General features: G+C 41.3%; 7 protein-coding genes across 7 annotated transcripts; 3 read left to right on the forward strand and 4 right to left on the reverse strand. All coding sequences in view use genetic code 12, as the record gives it.

Annotated features, from left to right (window-relative positions):
* Positions 1-1,591: 1,591 nt before the first annotated feature.
* Positions 1,592-4,936, forward strand: CXQ85_000589 (serine hydroxymethyltransferase, cytosolic; the record flags this gene model as incomplete). Its single annotated transcript, XM_025484332.1, has 4 exons — positions 1,592-1,829; positions 2,671-2,993; positions 3,471-4,710; positions 4,734-4,936. The coding sequence occupies 4 exons, from the start codon at positions 1,592-1,594 to the stop codon at positions 4,934-4,936; spliced, it is 2,004 nt and encodes a 667-aa protein (XP_025342547.1).
* A 381-nt stretch (positions 4,937-5,317) lies between these two features.
* Positions 5,318-6,735, forward strand: GLK1 (glucokinase; the record flags this gene model as incomplete). The annotated part of the gene is made up of 2 exons (XM_025484333.1): positions 5,318-5,633; positions 5,681-6,735. The coding sequence occupies 2 exons, from the start codon at positions 5,318-5,320 to the stop codon at positions 6,733-6,735; spliced, it is 1,371 nt and encodes a 456-aa protein (XP_025342548.1).
* A 2,226-nt stretch (positions 6,736-8,961) lies between these two features.
* CXQ85_000591 (uncharacterized protein) lies at positions 8,962-9,846 on the reverse strand (the record flags this gene model as incomplete). Its single annotated transcript, XM_025484334.1, has 1 exon — positions 8,962-9,846. The coding sequence occupies one exon, from the start codon at positions 9,844-9,846 to the stop codon at positions 8,962-8,964; it is 885 nt and encodes a 294-aa protein (XP_025342549.1).
* Positions 9,847-10,345: 499 nt separating this feature from the next.
* Positions 10,346-11,317, forward strand: TAL1 (sedoheptulose-7-phosphate:D-glyceraldehyde-3-phosphate transaldolase; the record flags this gene model as incomplete). The annotated part of the gene is made up of 1 exon (XM_025484335.1): positions 10,346-11,317. One exon carries the CDS (start codon positions 10,346-10,348, stop codon positions 11,315-11,317), a length of 972 nt encoding a protein of 323 aa, XP_025342550.1.
* Positions 11,318-13,964: 2,647 nt separating this feature from the next.
* Positions 13,965-14,483, reverse strand: RPL20B (60S ribosomal protein eL20; the record flags this gene model as incomplete). Its single annotated transcript, XM_025484336.1, has 1 exon — positions 13,965-14,483. One exon carries the CDS (start codon positions 14,481-14,483, stop codon positions 13,965-13,967), a length of 519 nt encoding a protein of 172 aa, XP_025342551.1.
* A 387-nt stretch (positions 14,484-14,870) lies between these two features.
* ERG251 (Erg251p) lies at positions 14,871-15,842 on the reverse strand (the record flags this gene model as incomplete). Its single annotated transcript, XM_025484337.1, has 1 exon — positions 14,871-15,842. One exon carries the CDS (start codon positions 15,840-15,842, stop codon positions 14,871-14,873), a length of 972 nt encoding a protein of 323 aa, XP_025342552.1.
* A 294-nt stretch (positions 15,843-16,136) lies between these two features.
* CPA1 (carbamoyl-phosphate synthase (glutamine-hydrolyzing)) lies at positions 16,137-17,207 on the reverse strand (the record flags this gene model as incomplete). The annotated part of the gene is made up of 1 exon (XM_025484338.1): positions 16,137-17,207. One exon carries the CDS (start codon positions 17,205-17,207, stop codon positions 16,137-16,139), a length of 1,071 nt encoding a protein of 356 aa, XP_025342553.1.
* Between the last annotated feature and the right edge of the window lie 355 nt (positions 17,208-17,562).

Raw genomic sequence — 17,562 nt, forward strand, 5'->3', positions numbered from 1 at the left:
CCAGAAGAGTTTTGATTAAGCAAGAATGCGTATGGACGTGTGAAATTTTTTGGAACATCGGCCTCAAATTCGCGATTTGATTGCACGAGAGATTAGCCCCAGACACACAGAGTAATACTAAGAAGAGACGCTGTATTTATTTGGTCATCCCACCACAGTATAACTTGAACTTTTCATTCAGGAAATAGGCGATATACTAAAGATTTCCTTATTCTGGCACTAATTTGTTTGGCTTCCCATTGGCCAGCTCACATGTAGCAATTCACCGAGTTCTTATCTTGCAGTCATGAGACACAGATAATGTAGTTTTAGTATTCGGAATATAATATATCCTTCGAAAGTATCGCTAAAGTTTCCTAAAACTGCGTAGCTCGTCTATCTGGTACACGGATCACATAGGATAAGGAAGTGAAAGTATGTGCAGCATCCACTAAATTCTAATGCCACTCTCATTAATTGACTTAGGTGAAGACATTATCGTCTCAAACATATGCATTCATCTTGCTATAAAAGACATTGAAGGCCTCTCTGGGACTTGCAAGGCATTAAGAGAGATCCTTACTACAAATGCAGTTTATCACCTTATGTTCCTCAAAAGGTTTGGACAAGACGGGCCCGCAAGGATCGAGAGTTATGATTGGAGGTCTTTATTTTATTGCATTCCTCGAGAAAGGTAAGTCTCTATACCTGGGGCAGTGGGAACAATGGACGTTTAGGGTATTTAGTGAAAGACGTACCACCAAATGTTCGATCTCTCAGGACTCTAGGTGTGGCATATCCAATCAAGGTAAGTAATTTTGATGGCGCCATCATCCAGTCAGTCCTGGCGGGTGGATTCAGCTTTCAGGTACTCTCTGATGGGGTAGTGTATTGCACTGGGTCGTCCTACCCTATAGATGGTCCTCTGGCTCCCCCGGGGCCTTCGCAGAAGGATTTAGCAGATGGCGAAAAGTCATTCCTTTCCCTTAAGAATGATAACCAAGACAAAAATGAATCCAAGTTTGTCTTTAGATTAAAAACGCCCCCTGGTCGGACTATCGTATCGATCTCAAGCGGAAGAAAACATTTCAATGCCTTGGACGACCAAGGGCGGGTATTGACATGGGATACGGGCATGAAAACTTGGTCAGTCGGAATATATTTAAATTTCGGAAGCATGGTTAGTCGTGTCTCTAAAATATCAGCTGGTTGGACTTCTACTGTTTGCTATGCAGATTCCGTTGGTCTTCTAGTAGTCCATTCAAGAGAGAGATTCACAAATGAAGATTGTCGTGAAAACTGGCCAACCTGTGATGCATATTATACGGTAGTTCCTCGGCTGAAGAAAGCTGTCGATTTCGTTTCATTGGACAACTGTGTGGTATACATAGATAATCTGGGCTCTATCAAAATGCATCATGAACGTCATGCACTCGACTATCCCGGGGAGACTATAACATTAATTGAGTTCGATCGTTGGCTAACAAAACATTCACAGGCTAGAGATAATGCAACAAATTTCACGAAGGTGGTAGGCTGCTTCCGGACCTTCGCCGTATTTACAGATGACGGGCTGATTTTAATAGGTCGGATTGACGGAATCGATACCACAATGGTAATACTACCCGATCTTCAAGGGAAATTGATCAAGGACGTCGTTGTCGGTGATTACCACTTTCTTGCTATCACCGAGGCTGGTGAACTATTGAGTTGGGGACTTGAGCTGCAGTCTAACGGCTGTCTAGGTTTGGGAAGAATGGAAACACTTGATAATTATGGTGATAATATTCGTCGTGAAGGCTCTGGTTTAAGAGTGACGAATCCAGTTACGGTGTCAAAGCCAACTATAGGTGGCCAATGGTTAAGAGTTTGTGCAGCAGGTTGGCACTCAGGAGCTCTTTACGTAGAGCAATCGCATTAGTGCTATCAGTTTTATGTATGTTATTTAACGTCACTTCTGTTTTCCAACGATTCTTTTTCCTTTTCTATTTTATTTCATCAGGTATGCGCCAATCGTTATGACTTTGGGAAGCCACCTGACCAATTTCCTCTGCACTGGCTCTGATATCAGCAGTTATCACTGTGCTGTTATTGTTTTTGATTTTGAATTATCTTTGCTTTTTGTCCTTTTTTTTTTATATATTAATGAATTTTCTAAATTTTGTCACAATATTTGTATGAGACCTTTTGTCAGTTAAAGGGTTTCCAGTCCCCAGAACGCGAATTATCAAGAACAGCTGCTTCATCAACTGTAACAATTGAAAAAAGCAGAAAAAAAAGTACAATACCATACCCAAGTAACAACAAGAGAGAGTCGTATTAATTACACAGCAATGACTATTCGTTGTATTTAGTGGATCTAAACTGAACAAAGCTCTGACACACAATAAGTCACGTGATCAATCCGGGTAAGGATCATGATCACACAACGGTTAAACGAGGCGATCGGAAGCAACAAATAATTCGTTCACACTATCATAGTTTTCCGTTACTTCGAGCTCCTTTCTCCAGCCAGAACTAACCATTTTGGGAAGAAAGCAGAGGCTATTACCATCTTTTGAAGAGCCAATCGTCCTATTTTACGCATAATGGACCATAACCAGAAGGAGGGATTACTCACCCCATCCCCTTCTCACACTCAAACAGTGACACCAAGAAAAAGACGTTCCTCGTCCATAATTCAACACCTAGAGCCTGATACTTTGGATACCAAGATTGATCAGTCCCTAAACCCAAATCTTAATGCCGATTGGGTTCATTATAAGGGTGCATGGATTATACACATCGTGCTTATTATCTTTGTCAAACTTTTCTATGACTTCATCACTGTTCTCGACAATGATTGGAAATGGGCACTTACAAATGTGACGTATAACATCGGATCCTACATAATGTTTCATCAAGTGAAAGGGACCCCTTTCGAGTTCAATTCTGGCGCATACGATAATCTCACAATGTGGGAACAAATTGACAACGGGGACCAGTACACTCCTACCAAAAAGTTTTTGATGATGGTACCAATTTGCTTATTTCTCATAAGTACGCATTACTCAAATTATAACCTATATTCATTCTCAGTGGGTGGGTTAAGCTGCTTGTGTGTTGTTGTGCCAAAATTAGCAATTTCGCATCGATTGAGAGTAACTCTTTACTGATTTAAGGCTATTCGCCTGAGAGACACGGCTACTAAAAAGTCATATTGGTATTTTCCGATCTTTAATGAAGGGTAGCCTCGTGCATAGCTTTTGAAATAAATATAGCGTCGAGATTTGTGTAATAGCATTCGACCATTGAGGGGCAGATTTGTACTATAATCAGAGTAGTTTTTTTTATTTTTTTTTTTTTTTTTTTTTTTCACCTAGTAGAGCTGTTCAAGAACCGCTTCATTAATGGAAACTGACTCAGCCCAGAATCGGAGTCATACACGTGATATAGAGCATCGCTCATTTGTTGACCTTGTATATATAAACCCCACTTCCTTCAACTCTCAGTCGTCTTTTTACATCCCCAATCTAATACGGAAGGCCAAAGTTATCTATAGTACTGAGATGCCATACAATTTAAGTGACAAGCATAAGCAACTTGTTGAAGGCTCCTTGCCTGAAACAGACCCCGAGGTGAACGACATCATTAATGACGAGATCTCCAGGCAAAAACATTCTATCGTATTAATTGCTAGTGAGAATTTCACTACCAAGGCAGTTTTTGATGCTTTGGGAACTCCGATGTGTAACAAGTATTCCGAAGGCTACCCTGGAGCTCGTTACTATGGTGGAAATGAACACATCGATAGAATGGAAAGATTGTGCCAAAGCAGAGCATTAAAGGCATTTCATGTCTCTCCAGAGAAGTGGGGTGTCAATGTTCAAACTTTGTCAGGATCACCAGCAAACTTGCAAGTCTACCAAGCCATTATGAAGCCGCATGAGAGATTAATGGGATTGGATTTGCCACATGGGGGTCACTTGTCTCATGGCTATCAAACTGACTCAAGAAAGATTTCAGCAGTCTCGACCTATTTCGAAACAATGCCTTACAGAGTTGATTTGGAAACCGGCCTCATTGATTATGATATGTTAGAAAAGACCGCAGTCCTCTACCGTCCAAAAGTCTTAGTAGCCGGAACTTCTGCTTACTGCCGGTTGATAGACTATAAAAAGATGAGAGAGATAGCTGATAAGGTAGGTGCATATCTCGTTGTAGACATGGCCCATATCTCTGGTCTTGTTGCAGCGGGCGTTATTCCATCTCCTTTCGAGTATGCGGATATCGTCACAACTACCACACACAAATCTTTGAGAGGCCCTAGAGGCGCTATGATATTTTTCAGAAGAGGTGTTAGGTCGGTAAACCCTAAGACAGGCCAGGAAGTGCTTTATGATTTGGAAAATCCTATCAACTTTTCTGTGTTCCCTGGCCACCAGGGTGGTCCACACAACCACACCATTGCGGCATTAGCCACCGCATTGAAGCAAGCTGCAACTCCTGAATTCAAGCTCTATCAAGAGCAAGTCCTCAAGAACGCTAAAGTTTTGGAAACCGAATTTCTCTCGAAAGATTACCTGTTAGTCTCGAACGGGACTGATTCTCATATGGTCTTGGTTTCTTTAAGAGATAAGCAGATTGATGGCGCACGTGTGGAAGCTATTTGCGAGCTCATCAATATAGCTCTAAACAAGAACTCCATTCCCGGAGACAAGTCCGCCTTGGTTCCCGGTGGTGTGAGAATCGGTGCCCCGCCATGACGACGAGAGGAATGGGCGAAGATGATTTTAAAAAGATTGTTGAGTACATCGACTTCGCCGTGAATTATGCTAAGAAAGTACAGGCGTCATTGCCAAAGGAAGCCAATAGGCTTAAAGACTTCAAGGAAAAGATCTTGCAGCATGATGAAAAATTGGAGGCCATCAAGCTGGAAATTCACGAATGGGTCGGTACCTTCCCCTTATCAGTTTAAATGAGATTGAGTCTGATCCCTTTTTACATACAATATATGACTTTTGATTTCTTCTTTTGTTTGACAAGCACCTTGCTAGGGCCATGCTTCTTCTACGTCTTCAACATTGCCCACATTGCCCGACTTGCCTCTTGAATGAATAATATTACATGCCAAACCAAGGCAGCTCTAGGGGCAGTGACCGCCCATTTTCTTAAGGGAAGTTTAGCATCAGGCGACTCGATTACAGCATAGCCTGTCATGTTGTCCACGGCGACTGGTGACGAATGCGGCAAATGTTGGGGAAGTATAACCCTCAGGCCACCACCGCGCACACGTATATATAGCTTGATTTCAACCTACATCGCACAAAACATATATTTTATATCTGCTCTTCTCAACATGAATGATATCTTACTGAAAGCTGTCAACGAGATCACATCGGAATTCAAGATTGACAATGGCTTCCTTTGCAAAGCTACTAGCCACTTTCTCAGCTCCATGGATGCTGGGCTTTCTTTCGAAACGCCTGCTCGGGAGTACATGCCAATGATACCAACATACGTCACCTCAATTCCCAACGGAAAAGAAAGAGGGCTCTTTTTGGCCGCAGACTTGGGAGGTACTAATTTTAGGGTATGCTCAATTGAATTGAAGGGCGATCATACGTTCGATCTCAAGCAAGCCAAATCACCGATTCCCCTTGATTTAATGCTGGGTAGCACGTCAGATGCATTATTCTCTTTTCTTGCAGAGAAAATCAAGACTTTTTGGAGGAACATCATGGTGAGCAGAAGGAAACTGGAAACATCAAGCTCGGATTTACATTCCTGTTTCCGGTTGAACAAACGGCGCTCGATCGAGGCAAGTTAATCCGCTGGACGAAAGGTTTCGACTTGCCGGATTGCGTTGGAAGAGATGTAGTGGAGTTTTTGCAAAAGCACCTAGACATCTTGAAGACCCCAGTGACAGTGGTGGCCTTGGCCAACGACACAGTGGGTACATTGTTATCAAGAGCGTACTCGAACAATTCTGCCGAGTCTAAGGCAAATACTGTCATTGGCTGCATCTTCGGTACTGGTACTAATGGCGCATATTACGAGAAAGTCTCTAATATTCCAAAGTTAGCTTCTTCTGCTTTACCAAAAGGTACACAGGGTATGGTGGTGAATACAGAATGGGGCTCTTTTGACAATCTGTTAGACATATTACCCAAGACAAAGTTTGACGACCTTGTCGATGCAGAAACATCGAATAAAGGCTACCATTTGTTCGAAAAAAGGATTAGCGGAATGTTTTTAGGGGAACTTTTAAGAGTCACACTCATGGATCTTTTCTCGCAAGGCTTGGTCTTTCAGGATCTTTACAAGGATAGAGGAGGATCATTACCTCACCGCCTCACAGAGCCCTTCCTTTTATCTTCGGAAGTTTTGTCTTATTTGGAAATAGATGATTCTACTGAACTCAGGATGTCCGCTCTTATTCTTGAGAACCATCTCAGGCTCCCTACTACTTACGAGGAGCGTATTGCCATTCAGAAGCTCACGCAGGCAATCTCGAACAGGGCTGCAAGTCTCTCCGCTATCCCCTTGGCAGCCATCGTAATGAGAGTGAAAGATCAATATGCTGATGACGACAAAGACTTTGAGGTCGGATGCGATGGTTCGGTAGTTGAGTTTTACCCTGGCTTCCAAGATAAGATTCTCAGTGCCTTAAACCTCATTAACCCTTTAAAGGGAACGAACAAGAAGATTCATTTAAGGATTGCCAAGGACGGAAGTGGTGTTGGGGCCGCCCTTTGCGCATCAACAGTACAATAAGTAGGATAAAGTACAAGACACCGTTGTACCAACCTTTCTTATAGTTTTAAGCTAGATTTTCGTATATTAAGACTAAATTGTAAATTCTTACGGCGATGCCAAGTTACGAAGGAACGATCTACATTAATATTCAATGACTTTGTTGATCAAATCATGGGTTCTAAATCTAAACCACAAATACCTTAGAAACACAAATCATCCTCTCGCCATTTGTAGCACATCATTGCTAGCCACAAAGTAGCTCGACGGATTGAGACCCTCTCAAGAGAAAAAAAAAAAAAAAAAAAAAAAAAAAAAAAAAAAAAAAAACAGAACAAACATACATACGAAACATTCCAAGGTATGGAACCAAACCTAATATCTGGAATCAACAACACCAAAAAAAAAAAAAAAAATACATCTCTTAATCAAAACTTTTTAATTAAATACATGGACACTAACTGAAACATATTTTGAGGAGTGGTTTTGCCACATTGGCTAAGAGCTTCCCGATTCTCTAAAACTAGGCTTTGAACTTGATCGAATTGGAGCATATAGCTCACGATCAGAAAGAAAATCCAAATAATTGAAATCTTTTTCATCATTCACGCAGACCTAATTGTAGTCTGAAGCTAGGCCTGAAGGATAAATCCTTGGTAAGTTGAAATGAAAATTAGTTAGAAGCTAATCTCAGACTGTGAAACGTTGTTTTCTACCTCATGACCTGATTTCAGTGACATGGTAAAGGCCGTGCTTTATTATCAGAATGAGTTACATCGTAATCGTAGCTTTCAATACTGACATATTATTATTATAGGAATATTGAGTGAAGTATTGAACAGATCAGTCAGAATGTAGAAGGTGTCCTTAAAGAGATCCGCCTGATCTGGAAAGCAAAACTCGATAAAATTCCTAGGCCGTTCGGCGCCGGATACAATTTCATTCTTAAAGATCTAATGTCAGTTGGCCGATATAAGAGAGTGACAAATCCCAAATTGTAAAATCGCCCTCGGCGAAGTCAGACCGGAATACGCTCTACCTAACTGAAATAGTGTTAATTTAACGCCTAGGTACTCTAGTTCAAGCTACATGTTTAAGATCTATTTGCACTACTATACTCTTAGTATGCCGTTGTAGCACTCTTGATCTTACTCCATTGCAACAATTTTTTGTATTAATCCGAAATAGAATAATATGTAGTTAGTGTTTGATTGGGCGACTGGTCAGCTTGCGGTCATGTATGGGCTACTTATTCACATTTGATTTGACAACGCAAGTGTCACCAAATGCATCGCATTCATGCTAAAATGAAGTTCTTTAATTTTAGCTGGACTTTAGGGTATTTTGTTTTTAACTGTGCATTAAGAGGACTCGTTACGACTCGAAAATTACGCTTTTGCCTAGTCAATTTCTTCGATTGTATTCTTCGGGTATTGGATTGTAGTGTAATCAGAAATGTAAGTGAGGTAGTCGATCTTTAAGTCTTGGCGGATTATGATGTCAAGAAGAAAGAATAGGAAGTCTCATGAATAGGAAGTCTTATTAACAGTACAATATAACTTTTGGAGGGTAATGTTTTATGACGCTTGATGGCTTTGTCGGTACGTAGTATGCCTTAATATTTTTTGTTTTTTTATTCTACTGGGGGCACGGCCAATTATTTCGTTTCTGTAAATCTGTAGAGTAAAGTTCTTTTTTGTGTTTGTTTGCTGAGTGTATTCAATTCTATCGTTTGTGATAAGTCCTTGTGTTGTTTAATCGGGGCTTCTGATACAAAGTTCTTCAGGTGGCTCGAGATATGATCTTGTTATATATACTTGTGCGGTCGCCTGTCAGGCCTTTTCTAATTTTGATAGATTTGAAGTGATGGTATGAGTTATAGGTTGGTGTAGTTTTAATACAAGGCCATATCATCTTGAGGTTATTGCCTTCAGACTTCGTGGTATACTATCAGTGATGCAGAAGGTTCTGCCGATAGAAATATAATACCATACGAGCAGGCTACAACGCAAGGATAGATTGATAGAGACACTCAAGCTGAAGCTTAGACGGGGGTGTTTCGCGCCGGACGGCAATGAGGAAATACTTGTAAATCCGATGATTAAGGGGTTGTGTTTTCTACAGGGATATAGTTTTCGAGTTGTAAGGCGTCCTCTTAATACATTGTTAACTAAAAATGTGATCTGAATACATTGATATGGGATTTACCTGGCGACTTGCGTCATCTATAGAATATTTAAGAAAAAATTATGCAGATACTAAAGCGAATTTGATGATTAATCCTGGCACCCCTTTTTTAGCGCCATCTATCCCATGTTGCTTGAGGACCCAGTTAAAACTGTTTAAACTATCATTTGCGTAATGACCGACATCAATATCGAGTGAATGTTGTCCATAAGTGGGAATCAGTAGCTTGTATTGTGAGTCGCCTAACTTGATATAGTTCGTGTCAAATTGAAAGGTATAACTTTCCTCCTGATTGAAAGTAAATTCAGCGGCCTTTGTTTCAGTGGAATAATACTTTTTTCTTGCGCTGGCTGATTCTGGTATGCGGGTGTCCTTGTCCTTTAAATTCTCTTTATCGTCATTTATAGGCATGATAGTTTCATTGCTAATTTTGTCGTCGATACGGATCCTGCTAAAACTGTTAAGCGCCAAACCAAATAAATATGGCGTTTCGCTGTAGACGTCACCCTTTATTGAAGGGTTTAACCACCAGGAAAAGAATTTGAGACCAGTTGACAAGAGGGAGACTGGAACGTGGTCTTTGACAGGTGTTAAGCTCTCATTTCCAAACACAAGCTGGGAGCCTTGGATAGACCGGGAAGGCTGAAAATTAATCAAAATTCTAAAGTTTGGAAGTTCTGTTGAAAAATTCTCAGTTGGCGATGCTGCTTCCACATCGCTCAGGGATGAGACATTGTATTTGCTAGATGGGTAGTGATCCTTGCTTCCCGCGAAGTTCTTGATGAAAACCTGAAGTAGTATACGGCCGATCTCGGAATCGATGACCAATGGTTCTGCAGAATTCACAGGGACAATCTGAAGTGTTTCATCGTAATTCGAACCTGCCGTTATGAGGAGTTTACTGGTCATTGCACCAAAAAGAATTGTTGTAAACTTGAAGTACATTGCGCAAGCAATGAGTTGCATGCAATGTAGCTTAACACAAGCCTCAGCATGTCTAGCATCACATGAAAGATTTCTCAGAAAACGTTAAACGTATTAGATTATCTCAGGTGCTGGCAATGACAGCTGTGTGACGGTACCACCTGTTTATAAATATTCCACCAGCTAGTCACAACCTAATATACCTAATCTACATATACCCTACATACAGTTCAAGAGCAACACTTATGACGTTGCGGAATCTATGAGGCGAGAGAATGTCTCCTTGAAGAATGATTCAAGGTTAGTGGATCATTTATTACGGAAGCCATCAAGGTAACAGTATCACGAGTCCTACCTGTTCGCTTTATTGCAATCTAGATCATGACTGCTTAGTATTGCATATGCGCGGAAATGACAGCAATGCGAATGATTACCCGGTTCACTTGGGGGTGGGAGTATTTATATAGGAGCGCTCCCTGGTAGAATACTTCTCTCATAAACTTTTCGAAATACAAGAAGAATGTCTAACTCTTTGGAACAGCTCAAAGCAACCGGAACAGTTATTGTTACCGACACTGGTGAATTCGAGTCGATTGCCAAGTACACCCCTCAGGATGCTACCACTAATCCTTCCTTGATTTTGGCTGCCACTAAGAAGGAGGAGTATGCCAAGTTGGTGGACGTAGCAATTGATTACGCTAAAGATAAAGGCTCGACTCCAAAGGAGAAAGCATCGATTGCGTTAGACCGCTTGTTGGTAGAATTCGGAAAGGAAATCTTGAAGATAGTACCAGGCCGTGTCTCAACTGAAGTGGATGCAAGCTTGTCATTCAACAAAGATGCTACCGTTAAAAAAGCCCTTGAAATAATTGACTTATATGAGTCAATTGGAATCTCTAAGGACAGAGTCCTTATCAAGATAGCTTCCACGTGGGAGGGAATTCAGGCTGCCAAGGAATTGGAAGAGAAGCATGATATTCACTGCAACCTCACTTTGTTGTTCTCCTTCGTTCAAGCCGTCGCTTGTGCTGAGGCTAAAGTGACTTTGATCTCGCCATTCGTGGGTAGAATCTTGGATTGGTACAAGGCTTCGACAGGCAAGGAGTACGATGGTGAATCCGACCCTGGTGTTATCTCCGTCAGGAAAATTTACAACTACTACAAGAAGTTCGGTTACAAGACAATTGTAATGGGAGCTTCTTTCAGAAACACAGGTGAAATCAAGGCCTTAGCTGGTTGCGACTTCTTGACTGTAGCACCTAAGTTGCTCGAGGAATTGATGAACCTGAACGAGCCCGTTTCTAAAGTTTTGGATGAAGCTAAGGCCGGTAGTACCCAAGAAGACAAAGTTTCATTCATTAACGACGAGGCGTACTTTAGGTTTTTGTTCAATGAGGATGCTATGGCTACCGAGAAGTTAGCTCAAGGCATCAGAAGTTTCGCGAAGGACGCTCTGACATTGCTTACCCAATTGGAGGCAAAATTCCAGTAAAGCGCTTGTCCTGTATGTAACTCGAGTCTTACTATAGTTAGGAATATATGAAGATTACTTAGAGGTATCCCAAATAATGAGACCTATCATACCGACAGAAGTTAGGAGTCCTTATCCCCTTAATGTACTGGAGCAGGTCATTGCTGGGTATTCCAGAGGGTCTTCTGAACTCGGAATACCTACCGCAAATATTCGTGTAAACGAAATTTTAAGTTCCTTGAAAGAGGGTATCTACTTCGGATTTGCCAAGGTAGTCGGTCGACCTGATCAAGAATCACGCTGTGTGATGAGCGATATTGGAAACGAGATTCATTTCAACTATGGTAATAGCCTCCAACCCAAAGATACCCAAATCTTCCCAATGGTGATGTCGATTGGGTGGAATCCGTTTTATAATAATACAGAGAAAGCGGCTGAAGTTCACATTATCCATGAGTTTCAAGGCACTTTTTATGGTGCCTCTGTCAGACTTACAATCCTTGGTTATTTAAGACCGGAGCTCGATTACACAACGAAAGGTATGTCACTAAGAATGATTCTTTTACTCCTACTAACAACCCCAAGATGCATTAATAGAAGATATAAAGACGGACATAGACATTGCTACCCGCACACTTCTGTCAACTCCATATAAAGACATGGCTCGTGTCCTTGAAGAGACAGAATAATCTCGCCATTCTAGTGTGAGTGTGAACAGAAATTCATCACTTTGGCAACCAAATTTTACGGCGTTAGTTCGAGAGAAGTTATCAGAACAATCTTTCCACGATGAAAAGAAGCTCCCATAGTTCATGGGGAGCGTTTCTGTTGCAACTCAAATACTGAGCAATGTAATCTCGGGCCCGTAAAAAGTTACCATCGGAAAGTTCTAACTTAATTAATTGTGTTAGTATTCTGATTCGGTTGACTGTTTTACTGCTCGTTAATGCTCGTTTGAGCACTGTTCGTACCTTATTAGTTTTTCCTAGTCGTAAAAGATAATTTGAATAGTCGCAAACAAGATCGATATCATTCCCCGTTACAAGCAACGCTCGTTCGTATAGCTGTACCATAAATGTCACTGACATGATTCCTTTCGTTGCGTGAATATACCGGCGCCATAGACCTGTTGCTTGAAGCAGGGGAGATTCGAGAGCTATAACCTCTCTCTCGAACGGAAATATTCGGGCACAATAAGCTTGTTGAGCTAGAACATTTTGTTGTATAGCGTCACATCGTTGTTTGACGTGTTTTCGTTCGGGGATCTTCCTTAGCGATACTTGCGGATACAACAGTGCTTGGTCGTATAAGGGAATGCAAGAGAGCTGTCGAGCCAAGCCAGTCTTCTTCAAATTGCATAGATTACTCTGGCCTGAACACATCTGGAGAAAGGAGAAATAAAGTTCGTAGAATTCCGAGCAATAGAAATGCATTCCTATTCTCTGACGAGCCTCATCTATCACCTCAAGATTACTTGCAAAAGTATTTTCTGCGTTCGAAAGTTTTAACTGTAAATACGTTAACCAAAGATGAATGTCGTAACCGAGAAAACCAAGCGCCTCCTCCAAAACTAGCTCAGCTTTTTGTGGTCCATCAAGCCTGGCCACTTCACTTGACCGATCCTCCCAATATGCTGACTGAGAGGGAAATTGTTGAAGGTAAAGCTCCGAGAGGAGTACCATAGACGAAGGTTCCATCCGATTCAGCGAGCTTTTCAGTGATTGAATAAGTTCAGCGAATTTAAATAAAGCATTCTCCCACAGGAGACAAGTCAATGGCTGTTTAATTAGAGCGATCGATTCTAATTCCAATGGGAGGCTGCTCATTACGCAAGATAGACCCGTGGGTAGTTTGTCTTCATCAATTATGATACCCATCTTCAATGATTAGCAATATACAGTACGAGCCTGACAGTAGCGTTAAAACAGAGTGTGCCTGAAAGTGTACGATATTTAGACTAAAACTGCATTACTTGCCGATCTGTTTCTGGATTCATTACAGAGGTGCCTCGAAAAAGAAACATCGAGAAATGAAGTATTGACGGGTCGCACTTCATTATGCTAATCATTCCTAGCATACATAATCGCGGCCTCGACCCAATATGTTCCGAGGAAAGATGAACGTCAGAGAGGATTTGGCTTGAAACGAAGTGATTGAATAAAATTAGCAGAATGAACCGTTCAGTTTGACCGTTTCATGAGATCAAATAGAGAATCATTTGCAGTTTCAGATATTGTTGGCCAAACTATCTGGACCACTCGATGTTGATGGTTTATGTGTTTAGAAGGGAAATGGATACAGAACATGAATTCTATCTATTTGTGGTAGCCCTGTAGTGAGCCTATATGATGATTTACGTCGATGTATCGTTTCATTAATGTTGAATAATATTAGTACCTCCCATATGCTTCTAAGCCTGTGGATATTATCAAGTATTCTAGTCTACCCTGGGTTTCTTATCTGTTTCAACTCAAACTCCGAGATATCACATAGATCAGGGGAGAACATACTCGAATTGCTCGTGATAATGTGAGCAAACCATTTAACTTTAAACAGACCATTTCAACTACAACATAGAGGTTTAGAAAAAACTGAAGAGAAGATTTTGGAAACATGATTTATGATTATAGCCTATTCATTGTATTGACTGTGAGATCAAATACTCGACTTAGTAAAAAGTAGTTGGTGCTTTGAATTCGTACAACTTCTTGGACTTCTGGACTCTGTGAGGCAATGGGAACTTCAAATTCTTGGTCAAGTACTGCTTAACATACTGTCTCTTAACGTCTTCGGTCTTCTTCAACTCAACGACCTTCAAGATGTGGATGTTTCTAAATCTAGCTCTGTGTCTGGCAGCCAAGTCTTGGTACATAGTCTCAACAGCGCCAACTCTGGTGACATCTCTGTACTCTTTGTACATGTTGTGAATTCCGGATCTGGATTCGTATCTAATCCAGACACCGTAAGTCTTGACCTTGGTTGGAGTGGAATCGGAGATGATGTTGAGAGCCACAATTTCACCAGATGCCTTCTTCACCTTGTACAATCTCTGCAAGAAGTACCAGTAACGAGACTTAGCAACGACAGCATTTGGCGCAAAAATTCTCATTCTGAACAACTTTGGCTCTGGAACAGCTTCAGTTGGAAGACGACGTCCAATGATCTGGTATTCATTCAATCTCGACATCTTGATGGTTAGTATTACTTGGTTCTATTCAACTTAGTCAATTTTTCAAAAGCTGGATCTTGATGGAACATACGATGTTTGAATTCGGTCTTCTGGATTGATGAGAAGTAACTGAACCGGTTTTCAATTCTGCTTTCGATATGATGTGCACTACGAAAATTTTTATCAGCTGTATGCAGATAACTGAGGTGTCTGCTATATATACTGAGTATGTTCGCACGTGAGGCGATACTCTTAGGGCAATAACCCTAATGAACAGCTAAAAGTGCATCAAACACAAAAAGTTGGCCCATTTCAGATTTAGAAGACCATCCTATGTGACGTTTCTTCAGATAACATGACATTGATAATACCTATTTACGTTGGAGAATAATCGACTCAATGAAATCAGATAAGTTTCTTAATCTTATTCTCAGCTTGTTGGGCTGCCCTACGTTCTCTATGTTTTTTGGCTGCTGGACCTGCTTCAGTGTTCATGAAGAAGTCCAACCAGGTGAATGAGCTCGCGTAGTTTCCCACGAAGTAATGGTGGTGTAAATCATGATGTGCCGCACCGGCCCAGAATGGAACAAACTTATTAAGCGACCATGGAAAATCATACCCTGAATGCGAATCTACTGCCTGAAGCAACCGTAACACAATCCAGCATGTTATTGTGAAAAGATGTAACTCGGGAAGCCCATTCATCATGGATTTTGCAATGTAAGCATACAAAATTGGAAAGCCAACAGTTCCAACCCCAAGCGACATGACTTCCACTGGATGGGCGTACTCCGCTGTAAAGCCGAAGGGTGCTGCGTATTTATGGTGCTGCTTATGGATATTCTTGTAGAACCAACCATAATGGAAAAGCCTATGAGCGCAGTAATGCCAAAAGTCTTCACATATAAAAAAGAACACAATCTGTGACACCATTGTGTACTTAGAAGGGAATGGCACATCTATGGAAATCCTGAGGGATGAACATAAAGGATGAAAGAGCCAAATGGGCAAAGCTTCCACGAGAAAGTGTGATTTCAAGACAGCCTTAAAACACTCCCATTGTTCCTTTGCGGTAGGGATCTTCTCTGGTTGTATTTTCCATCGGTTGAAGTAAGGAATCAGGTCGATTACCATCCATGGCAAACAACGTCCGAAATATGCAACTTCATGAACAACAAAGAAGAGCAAGCCAGTAGCCAAAGTGTCGTTATTAATGAAGATATACCAAGTTGCCCATAATCTTTCAAAAATATTAAGGTTCGTGAACTTCGGGATAACAGGAGAGAGTGCTTCGCTCAGTATAGCTTGATAAACTTCGTTGAAGGAAGTGCCATTCAGGAAGCTTTTGATGACTTGTTCATATACTGATTTTGACATTACTTCTTTTATTTAAATTTTTAGGGGAAATAAGACTTTAAATACTGAACGAAAGATCAAGAGAAGAAGAAAACTGTAGCTCGTACACTCGTATCGCAATGGCATGATTCTGCATCAGATGAAGAAGATATGAGCTGATTCACTGCGATACCTGTATTTGTGTACGAACGTACGATAAGTGCGACGCCTGCAACCACTCTAGAAACAAATGAGGCAAAACCTATTTTATTATACGATACAGGGCTGTTCGTTTACTATCTACTTATCTCAATATCTATGATCAATCCCCTCGAGCTAATACACCCTTTGTGACGGCAAGATGTCCGCGATCAATGACTCATTAATGTTTCCTGGCATAGAATGACCACCGGCTTTATATTGGTCGATATGAGAGAAAAACTGATCAAACAAAAAGGATGTATCGAGTGGCCCGCCTTTTGCTTCAGGATGAAACTGTGTTGAAAAAATTGGTTTCGATTTGTGACGCATACCTTCATTAGATAGATCGTTCAAGTTGAGGAAGTATGGCTCCCAATCACTTGACAAGGTACTAGCATCAACGGCGTATCCATGATTTTGCGACGTGATGTGGCACTTCTTGGTGACAAGATCCAAAGCAGGAATATTGTGTGCCCTGTTACCGTATTTCAATTTCACGGTCTGTGCACCACTTGCAAGAGCAAGTAACTGATGGCCTAAACAGATTCCAAAAATCGGTAATTCTGTATTCTTTGCCATAGTCTGCTTCAAGTTATAAACAGTCTGCGAACAATGTGTTGGATCGCCCGGTCCATTCGAGATGAACAAACCATCAAACTTTTTTGAGATGGTGTGAATAGGATAATCGTACGGGAAAACTGTCAAGGATGCTCCTCGTTCGACTAGGCTCCGAAGAATGTTCTCCTTAGCCCCGCAATCCAATACTGCTATATGGTAGCCCTTATTAAACTGATCAGGGCAACGAACATGGAATGGAGATCGTGTCGTCACCTGCCTAACCAAGTTGATTGAGCCTGGGTCCTCAAAAGCTTCATCCTGATCAGCATCATACTCTTCCCCGATACTAATTTTTGCTAGCGAAGACCCTTTGCTCCTTAAGTAACTTACTAACTGGCGCGTATCCACGCCACTGATTGCAGCAACACCTGAGCGTTGGCACCATTGCTGGAGCGACTCAACCGCTGTCCAGTGTGAGTATTCTAAAGCAACATCTGCAACAACGATACCGATACATTGAACGCTTGGAGACTCCAAGTGCTTCAATAAATTGAATTGGTCCTTTGCAGTAGACGAAGGGACACCATAATTTCCAATCAAAGGCTGGGTGAAACACAAAATTTGGCCCTTGTATGAAGGGTCCGTCATGGATTCTGGATATCCAACGAGAGAGGTTGTGAACACCGCCTCGCCGCTGACATTTTTGTTAGCCCCAAAAGAATATCCATTAAAAACTGGACCGTTGCGGATTGTTAAAGTTGCCCTGTCTAACTGGTTTCCTTGAAAATTTAACCCAGATTGGGTTGCAAGCCTTCTGGATTGTCCCAAGAAGGCACCAAGGCGTACGGATCTCATCATGTTAATGCTATGACCTTCGTTGAATCGAAATGCCTTGTTCTGATACTTGTAAAGAAGGGAAAGACTGAAAAAAGGAAAAGGAAAGAAAGTCTGAAAGAGGGAAAAAAAAATGAGTCAAGATAACCCACCGCGGTAAACCATTCCT

This window comes from Candidozyma haemuli (assembly GCF_002926055.2).
Source record: "Candidozyma haemuli strain B11899 chromosome Unknown A_2014730914, whole genome shotgun sequence".
Classification (NCBI taxonomy): domain Eukaryota; kingdom Fungi; phylum Ascomycota; class Pichiomycetes; order Serinales; family Metschnikowiaceae; genus Candidozyma; species Candidozyma haemuli.